Below are 22939 nucleotides of genomic sequence, written 5' to 3'. Positions count from 1 at the left end.
TCACAGGTTTCTCTGTCGTAAGGTCTCTTAATGGCAGGGCTGCCTTTCCTCCTCCCTCTTCCGACTTCCCGGCCTCCGGGTCTCAGCGTGTCCTGTGTGTGCCTGGGAGCTTTACCTTGCTCTGGGCAAATGGGTGCGTGCTTGTGTCTCTGTGCTCCCGATCTCTGCCTGACACGCTCAGTTGTCTGTGCGTACAACTGCCTCTTCCCTCACATGTCCACTTTGGTCCTCTCTTTGTGTCTCTGCTTTCTCTGGGTCTCTGCTGTTTGCTGTCATGCTGTGGGTATCTTCTCTCACGTTATGGGTCTCTGCGTTTCCCTCCTCTCTCTCTGCAGCCCCTACTCAGCCTCTGTATGTGTGTGTGTGTGTTTCTATGTACAGTCATTGTCCCACCTCCATCCCCCTTCATTCTCTAAGTTTAGAAGAAAAACATCCAAACACTTGAACATAAGCATCCCAAATTTATTCTCCAGCAGTTGTGGCTGGGCGGAAGAGGGGGCACGGAGAGTCCCGAGAGTGGCAGGCATTTGGGTAGAGGTGGGGTTCCGAGCAGGACTGGAGGAGCCATGCGGTGATGGGTCTAGGGGTGGGGGAGCCTAGGACAAAAGCTGACAGAGAACAGGGGCGGGGAATATCTTCCATATGTCCCAGGAATCCCTAGAGCGCAGAACAGGGGCACTGGAGCAAGGGGGCACAGCCTCCCACTTACTCTGGAACTGGAGCGGAGGTGGGAGGGGCCTCGGAGGTGGGGGGATGTTCTGGAATCCTAGTCTAGAACAGTCCATCCCATGAGACTATTTCCCAGGAAGAAGAAGAAGGAAAAACAAAACAAAACAAAAAAAGGAGAATTGGGATGGTGTTGGCAGTTCTGTAAGTTGATGGAACAGAGTCCAGGACGCTCAGGCAGGTCAGAATCTAGGGCTCAACAGCAGCAGAATCTAGCACACGGTAAGACTCTAGAGATTGTATTGGGAGTGCGGAATGCCAGGAACGCTTGGGCGGGGCGGCTAGAACCCGGGGGGCGGGGCAGAGGCCAGAACGCTGGGGAGCCATATCTAGAATTGGAAAGGCGGGTGGCATGGTGAGGCGAGGGCCAAAGCCGGGGCGGAGGAGGGAGCCGTGGGGACGCCTGGTGGCGGCAGGTGGGATTACATGACTGGCACAGGCGTTGGGCTGATGGGGCTGCGGGCATCCGGGTGCACGAAATCCGGGTTGACATAGGTGAACCCCTGGAACTCAGCCTGGTCGATGCTGGCCAGAACCAGGCGGTCAGGGGGTGTCAGCGCCGGCGCCGCCCGAGTGAAGAACTTGTCGAAGTTCTCGCCGCTGCGGCCACACTGTGGAAAACACCGGGAGGGAAACGTGAAGCGTCGGAACGCGTGGCTGGTCCACCCTCTTAGGGGCCAGCATGGTGTTCCCGGGAGGGGACTGACCGGGCGGGGTCTGAACGGAGGCGCGATCTCTAATCGTTCCAGCCTGTCCCAGTCGATCCAGCGGAAAAAGCCGTGAGCGCGGATGGTGGGCTCTCCATCCGGGCCTGAGCCCAGGCGCTTGGCCGGGTGCTTGGTGAGGAACTGCAGGGAACACAGAGAGAGACGGACAGACAGACAGAGTCCCAGACAAGGAGGCCCAGAGAAAGACGGGGGTGGAGGGGAAGACGAGGAAGGAGGAATAGGGAGAGACAAACACGGAGATCCAGAAAGAGAAGAACCAACAGTGGGGGGAGGGCGCGGTGCAGAGATGAGGGGTGAAGAGAGGAAGAGAGAAAGAGGAGAAGGGGGGATAAAGGAGGCGGGGTAAATGAAACTCAAACCCAGAGACCCAGGGACACACAAAGAAAGGAGCAAGATCAGGGTGTGAAGGTGTGAGCGGCAGAGAACCCAGAAAGAGAGGAAGACGATCGGGGAAAACATCCCAGAGGGAAAGTGGCAGAGAAGGAGAAGGCGGAAGAGAGAAGACCCAGAGAAAAGGGGGAACAGAGACCCAGAAAGAGGGAAAGACTCAGCGGGGAGAACAGAGAAGGGAGGAGGAGGTAGGAGAAGAGAGAACGGAGAAGATGGGAAGGGGTGGGAGAGACGGAAGCCCACAAAGAGAGGAGGGTGGAGACCCAGGAAACAAGCACCCAGAGAGAGGGATGAAGACCCCATATGAAGGAGGAGACTCAGAGAAAGGGGAAGATGGAGACCCAGAAAAAGAAGATGAGAGAGACCCAGAAGGAGGATTGTGTGTGTGTGTGTGTGTGAAGAGGGGTTGGTGAGAAGGTAATAGAGACCCAGAAAGAGGAGGACGAAGATGGAAAAGGTGAACAGAGATCCCGAAGGACACAGAAAAAGAAAAAAAAAACAAAACAAGGCAGTGACACAGAAAGCCCCATCATGTGCAGATGGAGGCAGAGGAATGGGACAAAAGCCGAGAGAGAGAGATGTGGTCAGAGAGACGTGGAGACAGGAGCTCGAAGCAGAAGCCTGCTAACAACTGCTGTAGGCTAGGCTCCTTCTCCTGCCTTAACACCACAACCCCGGAGGAGGAGACGGTGGCTCCCAGAGTTTTGGTGACTTGCCCCAGATCCCACTGGAGGAAAAGTGGCAGGAGTAAGGTTCGACTGACCCGCTCGGCTCAGCGCTGCCTGCCCGGAGCTGGGGGGCGGGGGGGAAACACAGGACAGGGTAGAGGCTGCCCTTGGACTGCCTGGGGCAGCAAGGCAGGATGTGATTGTTCTAACAAGATCAGTGTGCTATATAAACTTTTTCAGCAGATGGAAGTAAACCGACTTGAGGAGTGGGAGCCTTTTCCTAATGTGCAGAGACACTGCGTGGGCAGTCCTGGATGGCAGCCGTGGGGCGTGTAGGTGCTGGGCCTGGAGAATCTGGAAGTCAGGGGGCTCTCACCCCCTTGCAGATGGCCACAGCTTCCCGGGAAAGCGACTTGGGGTAGGTGACAGTTTGTTCCATGATGGCTTGAAACAGCTCCTCCTCGTCTTCTCCATCAAAGGGGGGCTAAGAAAGTAGAGGCGTTAAAGAGTCAGAGGCCTGACTACCTGGCCCCACCTTCCTGCCCTCACTGCCCACCACAAGCAGAGCCCGCCCCGGGGTGGGGGGGGGGTCCCGAATTGCTAGAGAAAAACGTGACCAGACCGCTAAAGCTATGTCTTTCCCACTCTCAGAGGCTCTTGTTTTCTATCTCAGATGCTTCAGCTCTCTGCACCTCTTTGCTGCTCTGTCTCTCTTTATCTGCTATGTAAATCAGCAAGGTGTTAATTAGGCAATGTGTCATTTAAATAGAAGAGAGAAAAACTGCAGGAAAAAACTGTAAAAGCACTTTCTTGGCTGGATGAGTGGCCTCCAGTCTTCTCGGATTTGGAAAAGCAGTATCCAGACAAAGATTCTAATGTGGGGTCTAGGGAGTCTGTTTCTACAACTGAGTGGGGCGTCCTTGAATTTGGATGGGAAAAAAACATGCATCCTTATTTTTTGGAATCTAAAATTGAAATTCAGCCTTATAAATGTAGGAAAGAAACCCCAGCAGTAGTAGTTGTGACTTTATCACTGATGGAAATCACCGATATTTTCTTATCATATAAGAGTTGCAGATATCTCAAAACAAAACAAAACAAAACAAAACCCAAAAAACCCCCAGTCATCTCTACTTTAAAATTACTGACAGGCCTTCCTACTTACTTCCTATTCCTGTGAGATATTACTATTTAATACCATTTAATTCATTAGTAGGAAGTCACATATAAGTCCATATTCTAATACCCTTAGACAACCATACACAGTTAAATTTATTTACTTGGTTAAATTATATTCAATTAAGCCTTTAACATTTTGATAGCCAGATTTCAATATGATTGACTTCTTCCGTAATGCTATTGTCTTATTTCATGTATTTAAAAGCATTGTTCTGAGAAAGGGGTCCAAGACACAAAAAGGGGGAAGAACCCCCCAGCCTGTGGGAAGTTAATGTTTCAGAACCATGGAGAGCTCTCTTCCATTTGACGTTCGTCCCCACAGCTTCCTACACTCAGCCTAAAGACAACCCTTCCTGACCTGCTCCTCCTGAGACAGGCCATGTAACAGGTGGCACCCCTTCTGTGTTGCCATTAGCCAAACCAGCCTCTCCCCAGCATCCCTTACCTGTCCCGCCAACATCTCGTAGAGCAGAACCCCAAAGGACCACCAATCCACAGACTTCCCATAGGGTTGGTAGGCAATGATCTAGCAAGAGAGGGAGGAAGGTGAGCAATGGTCATTGTGTTTTAAGAAAATGTGGGCCCCTCTAGCTTCACCACCTGGAAACCCTACCCAACTTTAAATGCTTTCAGCACAAACTTTTCCCACTCAGAACGCTTTGGCTCCATCCTTTGGAACATTTGAGAAGCAGATTCTACCTACTCAGAACATTCCTTTGGTTCCAATATAAAGTCGAGCTAAGCACTAAGTTGCAAGTTCCGCCCACCCTCTAGAATATCTAGATAACTGAACTCTCTCCTTACAATGTCAGGTGCACAGCACAGAACTTCAGAGACCAGAGAGTCTTAAATCTGGACACATACCAGATTCTTGATTGCTTAAAGATAGTTGTTGCCAGCCCTGAAGAATTCCAGCCACAACAGACCAGAGTCAGAGGCAGGAAGTGTGTGTATTTTTCAACATCTTCCCAGGTGATGCTGATCAGCAGCTATGTTTTGAAACCATTGGCACTGGTTACTCAGGCAGTAGCACGGAGTCACCAGGAAAGGTCAAGGACAGCAGCATCAACCCCACCTCTCCCAAGGAGAAAAGTCGGGACCTGCTCTTAGTCTGCTTATGTTCAGTCAGATCATTAGCCCCACCTCCCCAACAAAGAGCAGATTCTTGCCCACTTGAAATATTCAGGGGACAGCCTCCACAAGCCTAATGTTCTAGTGGGATGGGCCCCACCCCCTCAGAGTACACCAGGACTCTTCCCCCAGCTTCTTAGAATGGTCCAGTAACAGGTCCTGTTCTCCAGAATCCCTAAAGGGGGTCCTGCTCTTTCGGAACATTCACCCACAAGTCCTGCCCACTTTGCCTATTTAGAGACCCAGCCCTGCACACTTACAATACTCAACACGGTTGGAACAGTCCATGACTCCCGTGAAGACCCCGGGGTCAGTTCCCCACATTACGAACACTAGCCTCCCAGGCATATCCACGCAGCGAGCATGGAGAGCACTAAGAGCGGCGGAGGTGGGGTTACCTCGGGGGCTATGTAGTCCGGGGTCCCGCAGAAGGTGCGAGTGGTACTCCCGGGAAAGACGTTCTCCTTACACATGCCGAAGTCGGTGATTTTGATGTGTCCTTCGGCATCCAGCATCACGTTGTCCAGTTTCAGGTCCCTGTGGGTGGGTTGGGGTGCAGTGGGTAGGAATTGCAGGAAGGGGAGAGAGTTCAACAGCCTGGAGCCGTGAAATTTGAATCCCTTCCCTTCTAGGGGGTCCGATTCTCTCCACTGAAAGCCCAGGGCTGCTCACCGATAGATAATGCCCTGGTTATGGAGGAAGAAGAGGCCGATGGCGATTTCTGCAGCGTAGAACCTGGAGGAGGGGACGGGGGGCGGGGTCAGGAAGCCAGAGGCGGGACACCGCTCCCTTTCGCTTTCCCCCCACCCTCCTCTCTTGGCCAAGACTTACGCTGCGTGGGGTTCCTTAAACTTGCCCAGCTGTTGAATGTGGTACATCAAGTCGCCCCCGGTGACATACTCCATCACAAAATACAGGCGATCCTGGGGAGGGGGTGGACGGGGGCTTAGAGGCAAGGGCACGCCCACCAGGGGAGGGAAACGTCCATTCCTGCCCACTCCAGACCAACGCAGAAGGCTCTGGGCCCATGCAATCAGAAATCCAGAGCAACTGTCCACGCCTACCTGCCATCACAGAATCTCTACCCACTCCATCCTCTGTTACTCTGAACTGTTGGGTGTTCCCCTCCTCCCTTCCCAGGATTTAAGATTGAGGTCCACCATTTGCTTGAAATCTCAGCAAAACTGAAACCTCTTTCCATATCCACTCACTCACACATCCAGTCTTGGCCACCTGCTAGGGACCAAAGCTGTTCAGACTTCACTTGTGAATGATACTAATTTTTAAATTACTTTTTAATTTTTGGCTGCACCTTGCCGGCTTGCGGGGATCTTAATTCCCCAACCAGGGATCGAACCAGGCCCCCTGCAGTGCAAGTATGGAGTACTAACCTCTAGACCAGAAGGGAATTCCCAATTAAAAAAAGAAAAAAAATCCAGGAAGCTGGCTACGCCCACTCAGAGCTCTTCAAAGTAGAGTCACGCCCTCTCTAACCTCTGACAGTTCTGACTTGTTGTCCCATTTCAGTCTTCGGAAACGCCTTATTTCTGATGACTCCTTAACTAAGAACCCACGAGTGACAGCCTCATCACGCAGAGCCCAGTTGTAGGCAAGCTCACTCAGAAGACGTTCTCCACGCACTCCTTTACTCCAGAACCCAGTACTCCAGAAACACCCACTCAACCCCTAGGGAGTTCAGACCACGCCCACTCAGGCTCCAGGTGCTCTGGCCACGCCCTCCAAGCCCCCTGGGTGCTGGCCACACCCACTGAGGAGCCGGCCACGCCCCTTCAGAGTCCACTGAGGTCTTCTGCCCTCCCCCAAACTCAGACTCTCAAATCCAGTGCTGAGTGTATCTAGGGGGTTGCGGGGCGGGGCGGGGGGGGGGGGGCGGTGGTGGAGATGAGGCAGGGCCCCTGAGCCAGCCTGAGGCCCCATCCTTTCGCACCGGGGTCTGGAAGGTGGAGTGAAGCTGGGTGAGGAAGTGCGGCCGGCCTCCCGGGCCTCGGCCCCCCAGAGCCAGCACGCGTTTCTCCACCAGGGTGCAGTCCACGTCGTCATCCTGGACGATCACGTCTTTCTTCAGGATCTTGATGGCGTAGAGCTCATCGGAGCCCCGGCGCTCGGCCAGCATCACCTAGGGACAGAGGCCTAGTCCATCTTGGGAACCCAGAGCGCTGGTCCCTAGCCTTCCCTTTCAAGGAGACAAAAAAACACAATCCCGGGTCCCCCCTCTCACTCACGGGGGACCAGGTGCCCTGACGTGGCCAGCTACTCCTTCAGGGCAAGTATCCATATCTTTAGGCCTCTCTTCTCCAGGAACTCAGAGGCACCATCAAACCATCTTTGGGGCTCAGAAGCCTAGTTTCCCCCGCCCCAACCCTGATTTCATCTCTAAGAAACCCGACCCCTCCCCCAGAGCCCCAAGAATCCAACCTTCCCAAAACTGCCTTTTCCTAGAACCATGAGGAAGCTGAAGTCGGAGATGTGCAGTCGTCCAGGGCTGGCCCCGAAGAAACAGCGCTTGGAGTCGGTGGGACTGGGGGATGGGGAGGGGATGGGAGATGAAGAGGGACCCGTCCGCACCCTCTGTGAGAAAGGGAAGACATGCAGAGCTAGTCAGACCCTGGAAGGGGGTAAGGGGGTGCCCCTCAGAGAGACAGTATCCAGGGAAAAAAGAGAAGGGGAGAGAGACAGAAATGGAAAGATGGAGAGAGAAGAAACGCTGTTTCCACACCCATCTTTGGTTTAGGACTTTTTCTGACTTCACCCATAGCCTGCAGGTTTTATTGGGCTTTCTTTGTGGCTCAGACAGTAAAGACTCTGCCTACAATGTAGGAGACCTGGGTTTGATCCCTGGGTCAGGAAGATCCCCTGAAGAAGGAAATGGCAACCCACTCCAGTATTCTTGCCTGGAGAATCTCATGGTCAGAAGGGGCTGGCAAGCTACAGTCCATGGGTTCGCAAAGAGTTGGACATGACTGAACGGTTAACACTGGGCTTCCCAGGTGGCACTAATGGTAAAGAACCTGCCTGACGATGCAGGAGACATCAGAGATGTGAGTTCAATCCCTGGGTCGGGAAGATCCCCTGGAGGAGGGCATGGCAACCCACTCCAGGATTCTTGCCTGGGAAATCCCATGGACATAAGAGCCTGGCAGGCTTCAGTCTCAAGTGTCGGACACAACTGAAGAGACTCAGCATGCTTGCCTGGGGAGTTTGGTATTCAGCTAGCACTTAGACAGCTTACTATATGCCATTAATCCTCCCCATCAGCACCACCACCCGATCTCCCATCTTAGAGAAGGTAAGTCACACAGCAGGTAAAAAGTCACACAGTCACACAGCAGGTAAAAAGCAGAGCCAGAAATCAAAACTCATTAATGCCAGAGACTGTGTCTCCCTCCTTTGTGCCTCTCCACCATCACCCAGCAGGTGGCTTGGGTCTGGAGTTGAGTGCTGAATGCAGGTCCAGTGCTTCTAACTCCAGAGCACATCCAGAACCTGAACACGCTTACCATAATTGCCTCCCTGAGCCAGCCTCCCCGACGCCTTCTTCCTCCTCCTACCGTCAGCTCTCGACACAGAGGCAGTCCTCTTGTCCAAATCAAAACCATCTTGGGCCACCTTTAGTGGCCTCCCATCTCACTTGGTCTATTTAATTACTTAAAAAATGAACTTATTTAGGTGCACTAGGTCTTAGCTGCGGCACATGGGATCTAGTTCCCTGACTAGGGATTGAACCCAGACATTGCTGGCTTGCTCCCACCTCAGGGCCTTTGCATGTGACCTTCCCTCCACTGGGAAGGCTCTCCGCCATCCTTATGGCTCACTATTTCATCTCCTTTCCGTCTTTGCCCAGTGGTTACTTTCTCGGTGAAGCCTTCCCCGCTTATTGTAAAATCTCACCGAACAGCACTCCCTATCTTTAGCGCTTCTTTTTCTCTAACAGGATCATCAGCGCCTTTATTTTGTTTAATGTCTTCCTCCCAGGAGAGCAGGAGTGTACTTTTTTCCCTCTCTCTTCTTGTTTGCTGCTATATCCCCAGTGATTAGAACCATGCCTGGCACACAGAGGGCTCAAGTAAAAATATGTTGTTTTGAAAGAAGCAATGCCAGGGTGAAAGTGTTAGTCGCTCAGTCACAGCCGATTCTTTGGGACCCCATGGACTGTAGCCTGCCAGATTTCTCTGTCCATGGAATTCTGCAGGCAAGAATACTGGAGTGGGTTTGCCCTTCTCTTCTCCAGGGAATCTTTCCCACCCAGGGGTCAACCTACGTCCCCTGCGCTGCAAGGCAGATTCTCTACTGTCTGAGCGACCAGGGAAGAGAGAGAGAGGGCACCTGTTCCTTCCTTGGCCTGGAAATCTGTCCTCCTTCTCCTTTACCCAGGGAATCCTGTACTTCCTGTTGATGAAGTTTTTCTCTGACTTGCTCAGGTCTTGCCAGAGGTTTAGGACTCCCCAGTGCCGGAGGCCATCTCCATGATCAAATACATTCCTTCTCTATCTGTAACTTTCATTGAAAGTGGAGCTCCCCAGGGAATGGCCTGATTCTACTCCCAGAATAGGGCATGACTTACGTAAAAGTTCAGGAAATAGGTGTTCAGGAAGCGAAAAAACAAAAAAAAAACACACCAAAAACCAATGGAGGAGAGAAAGGCCACAGTGAGAAATGGACAGAAAAACTCAAGGAGCAATTCAGGTGTCCCTTCCTCAGGAAAGTCCTCCCTGATCACCTCCCCCAGCCCCTGCCAGACTGGGTTAACCTTGTGCTTCCTGGGTGCCCTGGTAGCTTAGTCGCTAAGTCGTGTCCGACTCTTGTGACCCCAGGGACTGTAGCCCGCCAGGCCTTCTCTGTCCATGGGATTCTCCAGGCAAGAATACTGGAGTGGGTTGCTGTTTCCTCCTCCAGGGGATCTTCTCTTCCTGACCCAGGGATTGTCCTGGGCAGGAAACCTGTGAAACCGAAAGTGCCCCAGACACACCACAGCTCGCCCTTGGGAATTCCTCAGACGCCTTTGGCTTTTCCAGTTCACAGGCTGACGCTGTTCTGGGGGTGGCCCTGCACGGTCCTCACCCAACAAGAGAGGGTCCTTAGGGGCCACTCGAGGGGGGACACACCCACAAAGTCAGGAACAGAGAAGGGCCTGGGTCTGCGAGAGCCCCTTTCCTGAACCTTTACAGGGTGGAATGACAGATGCTACTGGCCGCCTCATGGAGAGGCGCGCAGTGGGGTGGGGAGCTGGGGGGGTGGGGAGGCTGGGTAAGGCCTTGGTAAGATCCTGACCTTTGCTCCCCAAGGTTGATTCAGCCCAGAGGGGAGTCAGGGCACGATGGAAGCTCCCCACGGGTACCAGTAGCAGCAGGGTTACCAGGATCCTCCCATCGGCTGTGGTCCTCCTACCATTCCCCAGCAACAGTAACGCTGAAGACTGCAACGCGATCGGCATAAATACACTTGCCTTGGGAGGTGGAGGTGGCAGAGAGAACCCTGTTTTGGACCTACATCCCCTAGAGCTCTGCTCCTCCTTCAGTGCCGGGAAGAAACAGAAGTGTCGCCACAGAATCCGAGAACCACAGGCCCAGAATGACAGACCACAGAATTCCAGAGCCAGGCCCCACAGCCCATGGAATGCCAGAAACACGGGACCCAGAATTGATAGCTACAGGGCCCTAGAGCCTCAGGACTGTGGGCCCTTGGATCTAAGGAATCTGTGATGCTGTCCCTACCTTTAGGGGTTGCCTGAGGGTCAGACTGACCTCCAGAGCACTCCAATTACTCAGCAAATACAAGACCTAGGAATGGTATGAGTTCCACCCACACATGTGGAAATGCAGACAGATATGAGAGGGATGAGATACAGACCACAGGACTGAAGCTGCCTCCAACCCAAGCCTCTGGCTTTTCTCACCTCATATAGTTCCAGGGGGTAGTTACAGGCCTGAGAGAGAAGAAAGTCAGAGTCAGAGCCTCCTGGGAGGGGTAGGCGATGGCCCTAAAGCAGGGGAGAGGGACCCCTCGATCCCCAAGCCATGGGGATGGATGTGTGTGCGTGTTAGTTGCTCAGTGGTGTCCGACTCTTAGCGACCCAATGGACTGTAGCCCACCCGGCTCTTCTGTCCATGGGGTTTTCCAGGCAAGAGTACTGGAGTCGGTTGCCATGTCCTCCAGGGGATCTTCCCGACCCAGAATTGAACCCGCCTCTCCTGTGTTTCCTGCATTGGCAGGAGGATTCTTTACCACTAGCGCCACCCGGGAAGTCCTGGGGATGGATGGGAATTCTAATTCCCAGCACTCCCTTAGAAAAGCAGAAAGAACTCCAGGGTCTTCTGGGAATTTTCGTCCCCGGATCAGTTGGCAAGCAGTGATGGAGTCTGGGGAAGGCCAGCTCTGAACTGTGGGGGTTGCGCTCCCCGGGGGGTTGGGGGCTGGGGAAGTCGGGGTCTGGGTACCTCGAACTTCTGGAGGAGGTTGCAGTTGTCGGCGTCAGCCACCGGCACATTGTAATACTCGCCCTCCTCCTGGTTCAGTAACTTGTACCTGACATACAGGCGGAGACCAGAGCGGGAGGGAGGGGGGAGGTTGGGAAGACGGATGGGGCACGGGGGGCGGGCACCCAAGGGAGAGGCAGAGACATCAAAAGGGGGTAAGAGATGGAGAGACGGAAATAGAGAAAGAAAGAGTGAGATAAGAAGAGAGGGACGGGGGGAAAAGGTTCAAACAGCCCAGGGAGGCCGAGACGATGGCGTCCGGGCGGAGAGAGACCACAGCCCCCGGGATGGAGGCGCGGGTGTCGGCGCCGAGCCCCGCCCCCGCCCGCCCCTCACCAGCCGTCCACCGGCGCCTTGAGCAGCTCCGAGACGCCGAAGGACATGGCGCCCATGAAGTCGTTTCGGGAGGTCCGGTCCCAGTCCCACACCTCCACGCTGAGCCGGCGCTCCACGTCCCCCGGCTTCAGGTTGCTGCGGGGAGAGCGGGGCGCAGTGAGGGGCCAGCTCGTGGCTCCCCGACCTCCGTATCCTCGATGCTGGAGGAGCCGGCAAACCTCCTGAGCTGGGGCCTCTTTCCTGCTCTGCGGAGTGTCTTCCCAACCCTAGTCCTCCCGAAGAGTGTCCCTGTCCCCGCCTTGGCCCGAAGTCAACCTAGACGGCTCTCTCAGCCCCCCTCCCTGGTCTTTCGCATCTCTGCCTCTGGGCTTTTCTCTCCGGATCTCTCCTATTCTCCCTCCAGAACCGTCCTTCTGTCTTTCTCTCAGTTGGCTTCTCTTTCTCTTCCTGCCGCCCACCTATCACACCCCGCCCCATGCCGTCTGTGTCTCTCCCTGGGTTTATGTTTCTTCCTCTGAGTCTCAGGGTCTGTCTAATCTCTCTGATCTCTGTCTTAGCTCTAAAACGGTCACCTTCTGTGTCTCCATCCCTCTTCCTCAGTCACTTCATTTTCTCCTCCCACCGCCTTCTTCTCCCTTTGCGGGGCTCCTCCTATCCTAACACCTGCTCTCTGTAGTCTTGTGGGCCACTAGGACTCTCAGACCGTTCTCTGTTAGTCATCACTGGGCCGCCCCTGCAGCCGAGACTCACAACACAAAGGTCTCGTTCCACACAGGGTTTAGCGTAGCTTTCACCGTGCGGGTCTTCTGCTTGGTCAAATTCCGAGGGTCTGGGATGAGCTTCAGCTTCACATAGGGATCGGAGAGACCGTTGGGGTCCATTGGGATGAGGTTCCGGGCCTCGCCAACTGAGGGGGTAGGTGAAGGAGGGCAGATGGGGTTAAGATCCAGGGAGAGGCCCTGGAGCCTTCCCCCAGCCAGCAGTCACGACTTCCAATCTTTCAACCTCCTCTTCCATGACCCATGTTTTTTGTTTCCTTTTCTTTCTTTTTTTAAAAAATCTTTTACTTCTCCAGTACCCAGAAGATGGGGCATGAAGCCCTCTCCTCAGCCAGTGACCCAGAAATCAAATCCAAAGCCCCTGGCTCCCTTAGGATCCTGGCCATATCACCAATGCGTGCATGCTAAATCACTTCAGTCATGTCCGACTCTGCGACCCCATGGACTGTAGCCCGCCAGGCTCCTCTGTCCATGAGTTTCTCCAGACAAGAATACTGGAGTGGGTTCCCATGCCCTCCTCCAGGAAATCTTCTCAACCCAGGGATGGAACCCAGGGCTCTTATGTCTCCTGTGCCACTTGGGAAGCCATGTAGTAAATCGGAACCTCACTTGGGACCAGTTCTTCTCTCGTCCGCACCCGCCTCCACCCCCAGGACCTTGATGCCTACAACAGCCATCATGAGAGGCAAGGCTGGAGACCAGGGGCCTCGAGCAGAAAGGGGCATGGCCGGGTGGCTCAGCCTGTGCAGGCGGGGTCAGCAGTGTGGGCGTGACCTTTGTGAGGGGGCGTGGCTTTCCTGGGTCGGTGAGAGTGGGTGGGCAGCTCGGGTGGACTCGACCCAGTCCCTGGGATGAAAGGGGCGGGGCCAGGCGAGGAGGCGGGGTCTCACCCGTAACGTGGATCTCATCGGAAGTGGGCGCCCGGATCTCCAGCTGCAGGCGGCCCCGGCGCTCCGTGTGGTCCACGCCGCACAGAGAGGGCACGCTGCGCACACAGCGCCGGTGCACGTTCATCTCGCAGCCTGGTGGCGGGGGGACAGAACTGGGAGGTGGGACTGTGGGTCCCGCCTTTAACTCCAGACCCCACTTCCCCTCCTCCACGCTCCCCCCACCACCACGCGCGTTACTCGAGACCCAGACTCTGCGCCTTTGCAGGGGCCGCGAAGCGCTGGGTTCGCAGACTCACAAGAACACTTCATGCCCTGGTGCACCAGCCCGTAGAGCAGGGAGCCACAGTGGTCGCAGAAGGTGGGGCTGCTGTAGCTGTGCAGACGGAACTTGTGCTTGTTCCGGGGATCCTGGCGTGGGGGGCGGTCGGAAGGAGCCGGTCAGAAGGCGGGCCAGAGGGGGTCCTGAACAAGCACCGCCCCCACCCACTCCCCCGCCCCCACCGCTCTTCCTCTTCAGCCCTGCTCTCCCAGGCTTCCTGCTCTTCCGCCTCATCATTCACTCTCCAGTATTTATGGAGCACCTACAGTGTGCCTGGCACTTTCTTGGTGCGACGACCCAGCCCCTGAGCAAAGCCTATAAAAACTGCAGTCCGTGTGGACTTTACTTTCTAGTGGAGGGAGACAGAAAATGAACACGACAAATAAAATATATAGGGCCTTCCCTGGTGGTGCAGTGGTTAAGACTCTGCCTTCCAGTGCAGGGGGTACCTGTTCCATCCCTGGTGAGGGAGCTAAGACCCACATGCCTTGGGGCCAAAAAATCAAAACACAAGACAGAAGCAATATTGTGACAAAATTCCATAAAGACTTTAACAAATAGTCCCCATTAAAAAATCTTAGAATATATAGTATGAGGTATGGATATAGGTGCTCTGGACAAAGATGGAGCAGAGAATGCACATTATTAGGGATGCAGGGGGGATTGAAATGTGAAATAGAGTGATCAAGGAAGGTTGTACCAACAAGGTGGAATATGGGAAGAATCTGAAGGAAGTGGAGGCTTCCAAGATCCCACAGTCCCTACCCCATGGTCTTCCACAAGCTGTTCTCTGAGGACGTGTGGGCCACCATGAACCCCGGATTATTCATGGTCAGCTTCTTTCAATGTCTGCTCAATGATGACCACCTTCTCTGAGCCCCTTGTGGGATGCAGACTATGCCCTTTCAGTTTTAGGGACCCAGGTATCCCAAAGATTAAGTGTAAACCACACAGCAGGGTCTGGTTAAATGTGCTTGGTAGTGTTACTACTATCATCACGACCATGGTTATTACTAGCGATTTGATTGCAGTCCCCACGTAGCCCTGGGTTTAATCAAGAGCTGGGCCATTTCCCATTTGTGTGATTTCAGGTACATGCCCCATTTTGAGCCTCAGTGTCTTGATCTGCCCAATGGAAATAAACAATCTATCTCTTGAAGCAGTGCTTATAGCTCAATTCCAATTAAGCATGAATTTAAGACACCAGGAAAAGCATTTCTCCTTCCACCCTCAACAATGTCTGAGTATGAAATAATTTGATATTTGCATTTTTCTAAGCAGGCTTCCTTGGTGGCTCCAATAGTAAAGAATCTGCCTGCAGTGCAAATCAAACCTGGGTTTGATTTAGGGGTGGGAGAGATCCCTCGGAGACAGGAATGGGTATCCACTCCAGTATTTTTGTCTGGAGAGTTCCATGGACAGAGGAGCCTGGTGGGCTACAGTGCATGGGGTCGGAAAGAGTCAGACTCAAATGAGTGACGAACACTTTGGAGCTTCCCTGGTGGCTCAGATGGTAAAGAATCTGCCTGCAATGCAGGAGACCCAGATTCGATTTTCTATGAGTGCATTGCAAGAGTTTTATAGGGTGAACATTCAAGATCTTCTTAGGATTTTATTTTGAAGTTTAGTGGGGATTGAATTGTACTTGGGTGGGGAAAGGTGTTGGCAGTTGCATGCTCTGAATCTCTAAAGACCTTCAGCTGACCCGAGCTCCCAGTGTTCCTGCCACATGAAATGAGCTGCTGTGGCTGAAAATTCCCAGCAGGGTACCTGACATGGGAGCTGCTGTGGTTATTCTCAGGGTGAAAGTAGCTATTAAAAAAGGAGACAGTACTGGCGTTCCGATTAGGAAGATTAGGGTTCAGATTTTGACTCTGCCCACGACCCAGCTGTGTGATCTTCCCTCACACCACCCTTTTGAGAAATTCAGGGAGCCTCCCCATAAAATGGGACCATGAGCCCTCCCTGAAAGAGTTCTTGTGCAAACGGAATGCAATCATGCATCTTGAGCCCTGAGCACTTCTTAAGCCCTTGATCTGTGTTGCTGACAAGAATAAAAGCTTAATGCTTCACAGAGAAAAAAGAAAGCCAGATACAGAGGAAAGGCCTTGTCCACACTATTTCCCTTTGTTTCCTCACCAAGAATAGTAACAATTTTACAATGATAAAAATTAGTATTTTGCCTTTTGCTACATACCAGGTATTCATACCCAAGGAGTTGGCTCATTCAGTCCTTAAAACAATCCTATCAGATAAGGGTGTGGTTATTAAACCCCATTTTACAGACAAGGAACTGTCTGTAAATTAACAGAGAGGGAAATTAACTTCTGGAAGGTCACAGAACCAAAACGCGGTGCAGGTGGGACTCAAGCCCAGGTGTCCTGACCAAGAGCCTCCGTTAGATGGGGACAGGAACAATACCTAACTTTATAAGCTGTTGAGAAGATTCATTCTTACGCTAGATACAAGATCCCTGTTAAGTGCACGCAATGAGCCCTGGGTAAATCAGATGCGAGTGTTTGGTGGTGCTGGAGCTGGACAGGTGAAGGCAGCAAATAATACATATAGGTGCTGGGAGACAGTGGAGCTCAACCTTGTTCTCGGAAGTCGTATCCTCTAAACTTCAGTTTTCTTGACCTGACAAGCTGGCAAAATGCCTCGTGGACTTCCGTGGTGTGCTCTCTCTCTTTCTCAATCCGCCTCTTTCTCCATCTGCTAACCATAAAACCGTCTCCAACTCTGTGTCAAACCCTGGGCTAGTCTCATGCTGCCTGACTTCACTAAACTGTCAAAACAAGCCTGGGGGCGTCTAGATTGATGCCTATCCCACACAGGAGCCCTAACTATAGGTGGCTGTTTCTTTTTTTTTGGCTGCTCTGCGTGGCATGTGGGATCTTAGTTCCCTGACCAGGGATTGAACCTCTGCCATCTCCAGTGGGAGTGTGGAGTCAACCATTGGATCAGGGAAATCCTACAGGTGGCTATTTATTAATTCAAATTAAGCAGGATTTTTTGGAGAAGAAAATGGCAACCCACTCCAGTATTCTTGCCTGGAGAATCCCATGGACAGAGGAGCCTGGTGGGTTACAGTACAAGGGGGTCGCAAAGAGCCCGACACGACTTAGCGACTAAACCAAGCAGGATTTTAAACTTCCATCCCTCGGCGGCTAGCTACGGTGGTCGGCAGCTGGACAACAAAGATACAGAATGCTTCCATCATGCCGGAAAGTTCTCCAGGTCAGCACCAGATGGTCACCCCACTTTATAGAGGGTGAAACTGAGGCTCACAGAGAGGAGCCCCAGGGCCAGACAGAGAGTGCAGGAGGGATCAGGGGTGGGCATGGAGGGTGGACAGTTCTTGTTAGCCCCTTGATGTTGGGGGCGGAGAGGAGGGAGAGAATGGTTGTTTGTTTCTGTGTGTGTGTACATGGGGGACGTGTGCATGCACAAATGTGTGTGCAACATGGGGGAATTTGTGTGTGTGTGTGCACACAGGGGTCTAATATGCATCCGTGTGTGTGCACATGGGTGTCTGTGTGCACGGCGCACACACAGGGGGCATCTATAAGTGCATATATGTGTGTGCGTGTACATGACAAGATCTCTTGGGTTTCCTTCTCGGTACCTGCTAAGCAGTTTCCCGTATCTACCATTTTCTACCCTAGTGAACCTTTCTGAGTGTCTGCCCCTCCGTCTCTGAGTTTGTCTCTCCCAGTCTTTCTGGGTTCCCTTTTCCTTCCTCCCATGCTGCTGACTCTGTTCCACTGCTCTTGCTTTCTCCCCCCTCCCCCAATCTGCCTGGGTCTCTCTTTTTTCTGCATCTCTGAGCGTTCTCTCTCTGTCTTATCTCAGGATCTCAGTGCTTGCATCAATTTCCCTCTCTGTCTCTCTCTCTGCCCCTCATCCTTCTGCTTTCTAAATCTCTTGACTCCTGGATCACAGCCAACCTTCTCCAGTGCCGAGGTCCCCTCACCAGGCCTCCTCTCTGTCCCCCACCTGGGTCCCCAGCCAGTCTCGGTCCCCTCTCATTCCCCCTTTCCAGGCCAAGGGCAGGGAATCTGGGCCAGACTAGCTCTCCCTATCTCTCCAGCCCCCCTTCCCTCCCAGCCTTAAAAATAGCAGGAGAAATTGGGACGGACGCCGAGGGGGTGAGGGCGGGGGCGCGGCCCGAGGAGGGAGAACCGGGTGTCCGGGCACTCACGTCCGTCTGGGGGCCCTTCCCAGCGCCTGGACACTCGAAGGTCACAAACTCGTGGCATCGTCGATGAACCACAAAACTGCAGACTGAAGGCGAAAATCATAGAAATCCAGAGCAGAGAGAGACCCCAGTGGACAGAAAATCAGAAAGAGGGGAGACCCAGACAGAAAGAAACCCAGGTGAGAGGGATCTCCATAGGGTTCAATACAGAGAAAATCAGAGACCTTGACAGGCAGAGAGAGACAGATAGACACTGAGAGACAGAGATTCTAAAGGTGGACCCAGACAGAGAAACAGAGACGCAGAGAATCACAGAAACAGAGAAACACAGAGCGCCCAGTGCCTACACACAGCCAAAGACGAGACAGAGACACAGAGGCAGAGACAGAGAGAGAGAGAGGGAGACACAGAGAGGGCAGAAATGGAGACAGAGAGAGAAAGCAGGATCCACGGACAGAGATTAAAAAGTGAAGAGAGAGGCAGGCAGACTAGAAGGGAGGAGACACAGAGAGGTCCTTCAACAGAACGGAGAAAGAGCATCAACTTGGGCAGAAGTGAGTCTGGGGGCGACGCCGACGGCCCGCCCCCCTCCCTGACTCACTCTGCTCTCAGCAGTAGCAGCTGGTACTTTAGGACTCGCCCCCCCTCCCCCGGCCCCCATATCTGCCTGCCCCACCCAGCCCCCACCCGCCCATCGGTGACCCCACCCGGCCTGCCCCTTCCTAGGACGGGTGGTGTTGTCATGGCAATGGCAGCCTGGGGTGGGGGGTGGGGGGGCTCTGACTTTGCATCTCCAGCCCCCCCTTCAGCTCCCCTTTTCCAAATCTCCCTGTTCCCATGGCAACAGATTCTCCAAATATCTGTCCCCACCTGGAGCCGGCCGAGGGAGGGGCCCCCAGTGCCACCTCCGCGGTGGCCCCGCCGTCAGAGCTCCCCCCACCACTGCAGGCAATGTCTCTGCCACACCCCCCGCCCCGCGCTCCCCCGCGCCTCTCTGGGGACCAGCGAACACGTGTGTCAAGCAGCCTAGGCTGCGGGTCCCCAGCCTCCACCCTCCCGAGGGTCCCAGGAGTCCAGGTCCCCTGCTCTTACCTTGACATTGCAGACCCTGTTTTCCAATCCCCCTGTGAGAGTCAAGGATCTGAAGTCAGTGCAGAAAAGGGTGCTGGACCCCCTCTCCTCTGCAGGTCGTGGGAGGCCCGAGTACTCCCACCCCCTCCCGTCGGACCCAGGAGTCTGAACCCCAGCTAGCCTCCTCTTCTCAGGACCCCGAAATCCTGTCCCCTTCGTCCGTGTCCCTCTTCTTTCAGACTCAGGAGCCCAGGCCCCCAGCCTGTTCCTTCGGACCCGGAAGGCCAGGACCCCCGCCTCGCTCTCTCTGACCCAGGAGTGCCGGCCCCTAACCCGTGCCCAGCCTGGAGCCAGGAGCCAGGGCCGCAACCCCCTCTTTCCTGCTCATTAAGGGTCCCCATCCCCCAGGGCCTCAGCCCCCTCCCTCACCATATGAAGTCAGTGCAGTGGCTGCAGAAGGTCGGCTGCTTGAAGAAGCGAGCGGTGAACTTGTGGCTCTTGACCTCATGGACCACCTTCTGCCTCAGAGCCCCCTTTCTGCAGAACAGGGGCCGGGGTCCGCCCTCTGAATCGCCTCCGCCGGGGCCCAGGCCGGACATGGCCCCCGGAACGTAGCAGGGACCGGGATCCTGCCTGTCTGGGGAAACAGGTGGAAGGGCGACTAGCCGGAGGCTCGGCAGGACAGAAGAGCCGGCGGGAGATGCCGCGGTGGGAGTGAGAGGGGCGAGGCACCTCCAGGAGCCGAGCGCGCGGGGCCGGGAGCGGAGCCCCGGGGCGCGCCGGCTCCGCCAGGGGGAGCGAGAGCCGAGAGCACGGGCGCGGAGGAGCCGGAGGCACGGGCGGCGGCGGTGGTGGGAGCTCCGGCTCCGGCACCTGCTGAAATGTGGGAGCCCCGGGCGGGGGGAGGCGTTGCCATGACGACCGAGGGGCGGGGTTTCGGCTTAAAGGCGTCCCCCAACCCCCTTCCTGGAGAGCCCAGGGACTATTCCCTCCGTCTCCAACACACACACACACACGTGCGCACACCCACTCCGGAGGCCGGGTGGGGGGGGGGGAGGGCATCCTCTGAGCTGTGCCCTGCCCCCTCCCCAATCTGCCGCAAGCCCAGTCCCGACCCCCTCCAGGGTGCCGCGGCGACTCCTGTGAGCCCACCGCAGCTCCGCTAGGATCTCCGTCTGACTGTCTCCGTTTCATTGTACAAACTTTGTATTGGTGCTGAGATCCAACGGTGAGCAGGAGGGAGTCTTGGCGTCTCACTTTTTCGGATGTCACCCAAGTCTCGAGTTCTCCCTCTGGGCTTCTTGTGATTTTTGTACGTCTGTGTCTCCCTCCGGGAGTGTCCCTTTCCCTCGGCCTCTGTTCCTCTCCCTGTATCCCTATAGCTTTCTCTCTGTTTCTCTGGTTGGGTCTGGGTTCCTTTCCTTGTCTCTGAGAATTTGTTTTTATTTCTCTTTCTTCTTCGCTGTGTGTCTCCATCTACGTTTGTCACTCCTCCTGTGGACCACCCCCCCCCCCCTTCCTGGGTCTTGGGGTGTCTCTCCCTCTCACTCCCAAGTCTGTCTCCCTGAATCTCTTCTTCTTCCTCCCTGTCTCTGTCTCTATGGAGCTTTGTTTCCCCTTTCCTCCGTGTCTTTCTCTTTGAGAGTCAATCGGTGTCTCTCTCCCTGTCTCATTCTCTATGTTCTCTTCTTTCTGGTTCTTTGCATTTCTCTCCCCTGGTCTTTGCAGATGCTTTCTCTCTGTCCCTCTCCGTTCCTCTGTGCTTGTTCCTCTCTGACCACTCTCTGACTCTGAATCTCTATCCATCGCTGGGGGTCTCTCTCTGAATATTTAAGCTGATCTCTCTCCTTTTCCTTCTCCCCTCTCCAGCTCTATCTTTTTGTCCCTTCTTCACCCACTCCGTATGTCTCTCTGTCTCTGTGAATCCCTCTCAGCTTGGGGACGGGGGGTGGGGGGGTGGGGGGGGGTGGAAGGTCTTTCCTTCGCTCCACGTCTCTCACTGATTGAGTCTGTCGCCCCCCACCGGCTCTGAAATACCCTGGGCATTTCCGTCCGGGGGTTGGGAGGGTCTCTCCGAACGTTTGGCCCGGTCAGGTTTCCTCCTGTCTTCCCCTCCGTCTCCCTACCAGAGTCTGCCTCTCTCTGGTGGCAGTCTGTCCCTCCCCCGGCTCCAGAGCGCTTCCCAGTTCCGGCTCCTTGAGGGTGGGAGGGGAGGAGTGACAGGTTCTGTTGCCAAGGGCAACCACGGCCGGGCCGGGGTTGCGAGGCGCAATGCACTCTGGGACTTGTAGTCTGGGCCTGCGGATCGGCTGTTCTGGCATCGCGGCTGAGAACTTTCTCTCCCGGCATGATCCGCGAAATGGGGCGTGGCGCTGCGGCGAGCCTGGGGCGCGAGACGTCTACTGCACGTTCCTTGGGACTCGTGGGGGTCGGGGAGTCAGCGAATCCGAGTACTAAACCCCCCACGTGGGGGCCACTGGCTTTCCAGCCCCTTCCAGGCGTCCGCCGTCCCCCAGGATCAGAGGACAGGGGGCGGGGGGTGGCCCCGAAAACGGACCTAGGAGCCCCACCACGCTCTGTTCTAGTTCGGCTTGGGTTCTTCTCGAATTGCCAGCATATCACCCTTGATCCGACAGCTGTCCTGGTGCATTCCAGAAGAGGGTCAAGCGTGGGGTGGGGAGGGAGACGCCGTTCGAAAAGGTGGGGATTGATTTAGGTCCGAATTCCGGGGTGGACAGTGGAGACTTTTCCTCCCCAAAAGGGCATAAGCCTGCTCTAGATAGCCCTCCCCCGCCTCCAGCAGGACCCTTCCTCTTTTTGCAGTATCTCTTCCCAATTGCTTTTGCGGCTGTAGGTGGAGAAAATGGGTTGCACGATCCTTGAATTTGCCCCCAAATCATGCTACTTATGTATTTGTGATCGTCCTGGAGAAACCTGACAAGATGACCTTCTGTGGGACAGAGATTCGTGGCAGGAGTAATTCATTTCATCTTCTTGGAAGTGTTCTGTTGACCATGTGTGTCAGGGAGCTTAGCACTGAGGGTAAAATGGAGCTGAGAGTGGGAATTCAGGCAGGGTCAGATCCTGAAGGCCTTGACGGAGGGGGTTTGGTGTTACCTTTGGGCAATGTGGAGCGTGATATGGAAGGATTTGAGCAGAAGAGAACAGGACCAGATCCGGATGTTGAAAGCAAGGCACCCTCCTGGGGCAAGGTGGGCTGCAGGTAAGGTAGTCCAAGGAGGAGGCTGGAACAGCTTGGGTGAAGCAAAACTAAAGGAACTTGGAGAATGAGACAGATATAAACAGCATTTTGTTGTTGTTCAGTTGCTTAGTCATGCCTGACTCTTTGCGATCCCATGAACTGCAGCATGCCAGGCTTCTGTCCTTCACCATTTCCAGGAGTTGGCTCAAACTCTGTTCTTTGAGTCAGTGATGCCATCCAACCATCTCATCCTCTGTCGGATTTAGGAAGAATACAGTGTTTGATGACTGAAAGGGGAGATGGTAAGAAGTGGTGCCTGGGTTCTGCCGCTCTCAGAATGAGACATGGTATTTCTCAAATGTTTGTGGGACTCCGAAGAGGGATCTTTATTCTTTTTTACAAATTACTTTTGGCTGTGCTGGGTCTTTGTTGCTGCACTCAGTTTCTCTATTTGTGGGGAGCAGGGGCTACCCTTTGCTGCAGTGCGTGGGCTTCTCATTGCAGGGGCTGCTCTCCCTGCAGAGCACGGGCTCAGTAGTCATGGCAGAGGGACTTAGTTGCTTCGTGGCATGTGGAATCTTCCCGGACCAGGGATAGAACCTGTTTCCCCGGCATTGGCAGGTGGATTCCCAACCACTGAACCATCAGCTAAGTCCTAAAGAGGGAGAAATCTTGTTCATGTCTATCCTAGTTAGCTCCCTTCATTTGAGGGAGAAATTTGGAAGATCCGGACTCACTTCTTTTCTGATGAGGCCAAGGCTGTTTTGATCCCAGCCTCTTTCTCTTACCAGACCCAGAAATCTGGGCCTTGCCCTCTCTCCTGGAGCC

The 22939-nt window shown here is 54.4% G+C and overlaps 1 protein-coding gene across 2 annotated transcripts; it reads right to left on the bottom strand.

Annotated features, from left to right (window-relative positions):
• Nucleotides 1-441: 441 nt before the first annotated feature.
• PRKCG (protein kinase C gamma) lies at nt 442-21064 on the bottom strand. 2 transcript variants are annotated; one of them, XM_061389203.1, is made up of 19 exons: nt 20947-21064; nt 19339-19546; nt 18931-18962; nt 17842-17924; nt 13618-13729; nt 13322-13453; nt 12403-12559; nt 11653-11787; nt 11278-11365; nt 10737-10766; nt 7259-7411; nt 6771-6959; nt 5654-5745; nt 5495-5557; nt 5221-5359; nt 4137-4217; nt 2889-2996; nt 1434-1574; nt 442-1337 (listed from the first exon to the last, which is right to left on the bottom strand). In XM_061389203.1, the coding sequence occupies exons 2-19, from the start codon at nt 19506-19508 to the stop codon at nt 1149-1151; spliced, it is 2094 nt and encodes a 697-aa protein (XP_061245187.1). In that variant the 5' UTR covers nt 19509-19546; nt 20947-21064; the 3' UTR covers nt 442-1148. The 2 variants fall into 2 exon arrangements, with proteins under 2 accessions (XP_061245187.1, XP_061245186.1); XM_061389202.1 differs by having other exon boundaries at nt 21036-21054.
• Nucleotides 21065-22939: the final 1875 nt, after the last annotated feature.

The sequence above is a fragment of the Bos javanicus genome, chromosome 18 (genome assembly GCF_032452875.1).
Source record: "Bos javanicus breed banteng chromosome 18, ARS-OSU_banteng_1.0, whole genome shotgun sequence".
NCBI lineage: Eukaryota > Metazoa > Chordata > Mammalia > Artiodactyla > Bovidae > Bos > Bos javanicus.
Note: the sequence above shows the minus strand (reverse complement) of the source record. Positions and strands in the feature narration are given on the sequence as shown.

Coding starts and splice junctions, on each gene's coding strand:
- PRKCG (XM_061389203.1), bottom strand. CDS start 19,508: ATGTCCGGCCTGGGCCCCGGCGGAGGCGATTCAGAGGGCGGACCCCGG. Junction 13,454..13,617: donor CCAGGGCATGAAGTGTTCTT/GTGAGTCTGCGA, acceptor CCCCGCCACCAG/GCTGCGAGATGAACGTGCAC. Junction 4,218..5,220: donor CGGACTACATAGCCCCCGAG/GTAACCCCACCT, acceptor CTCTCTTGCTAG/ATCATTGCCTACCAACCCTA.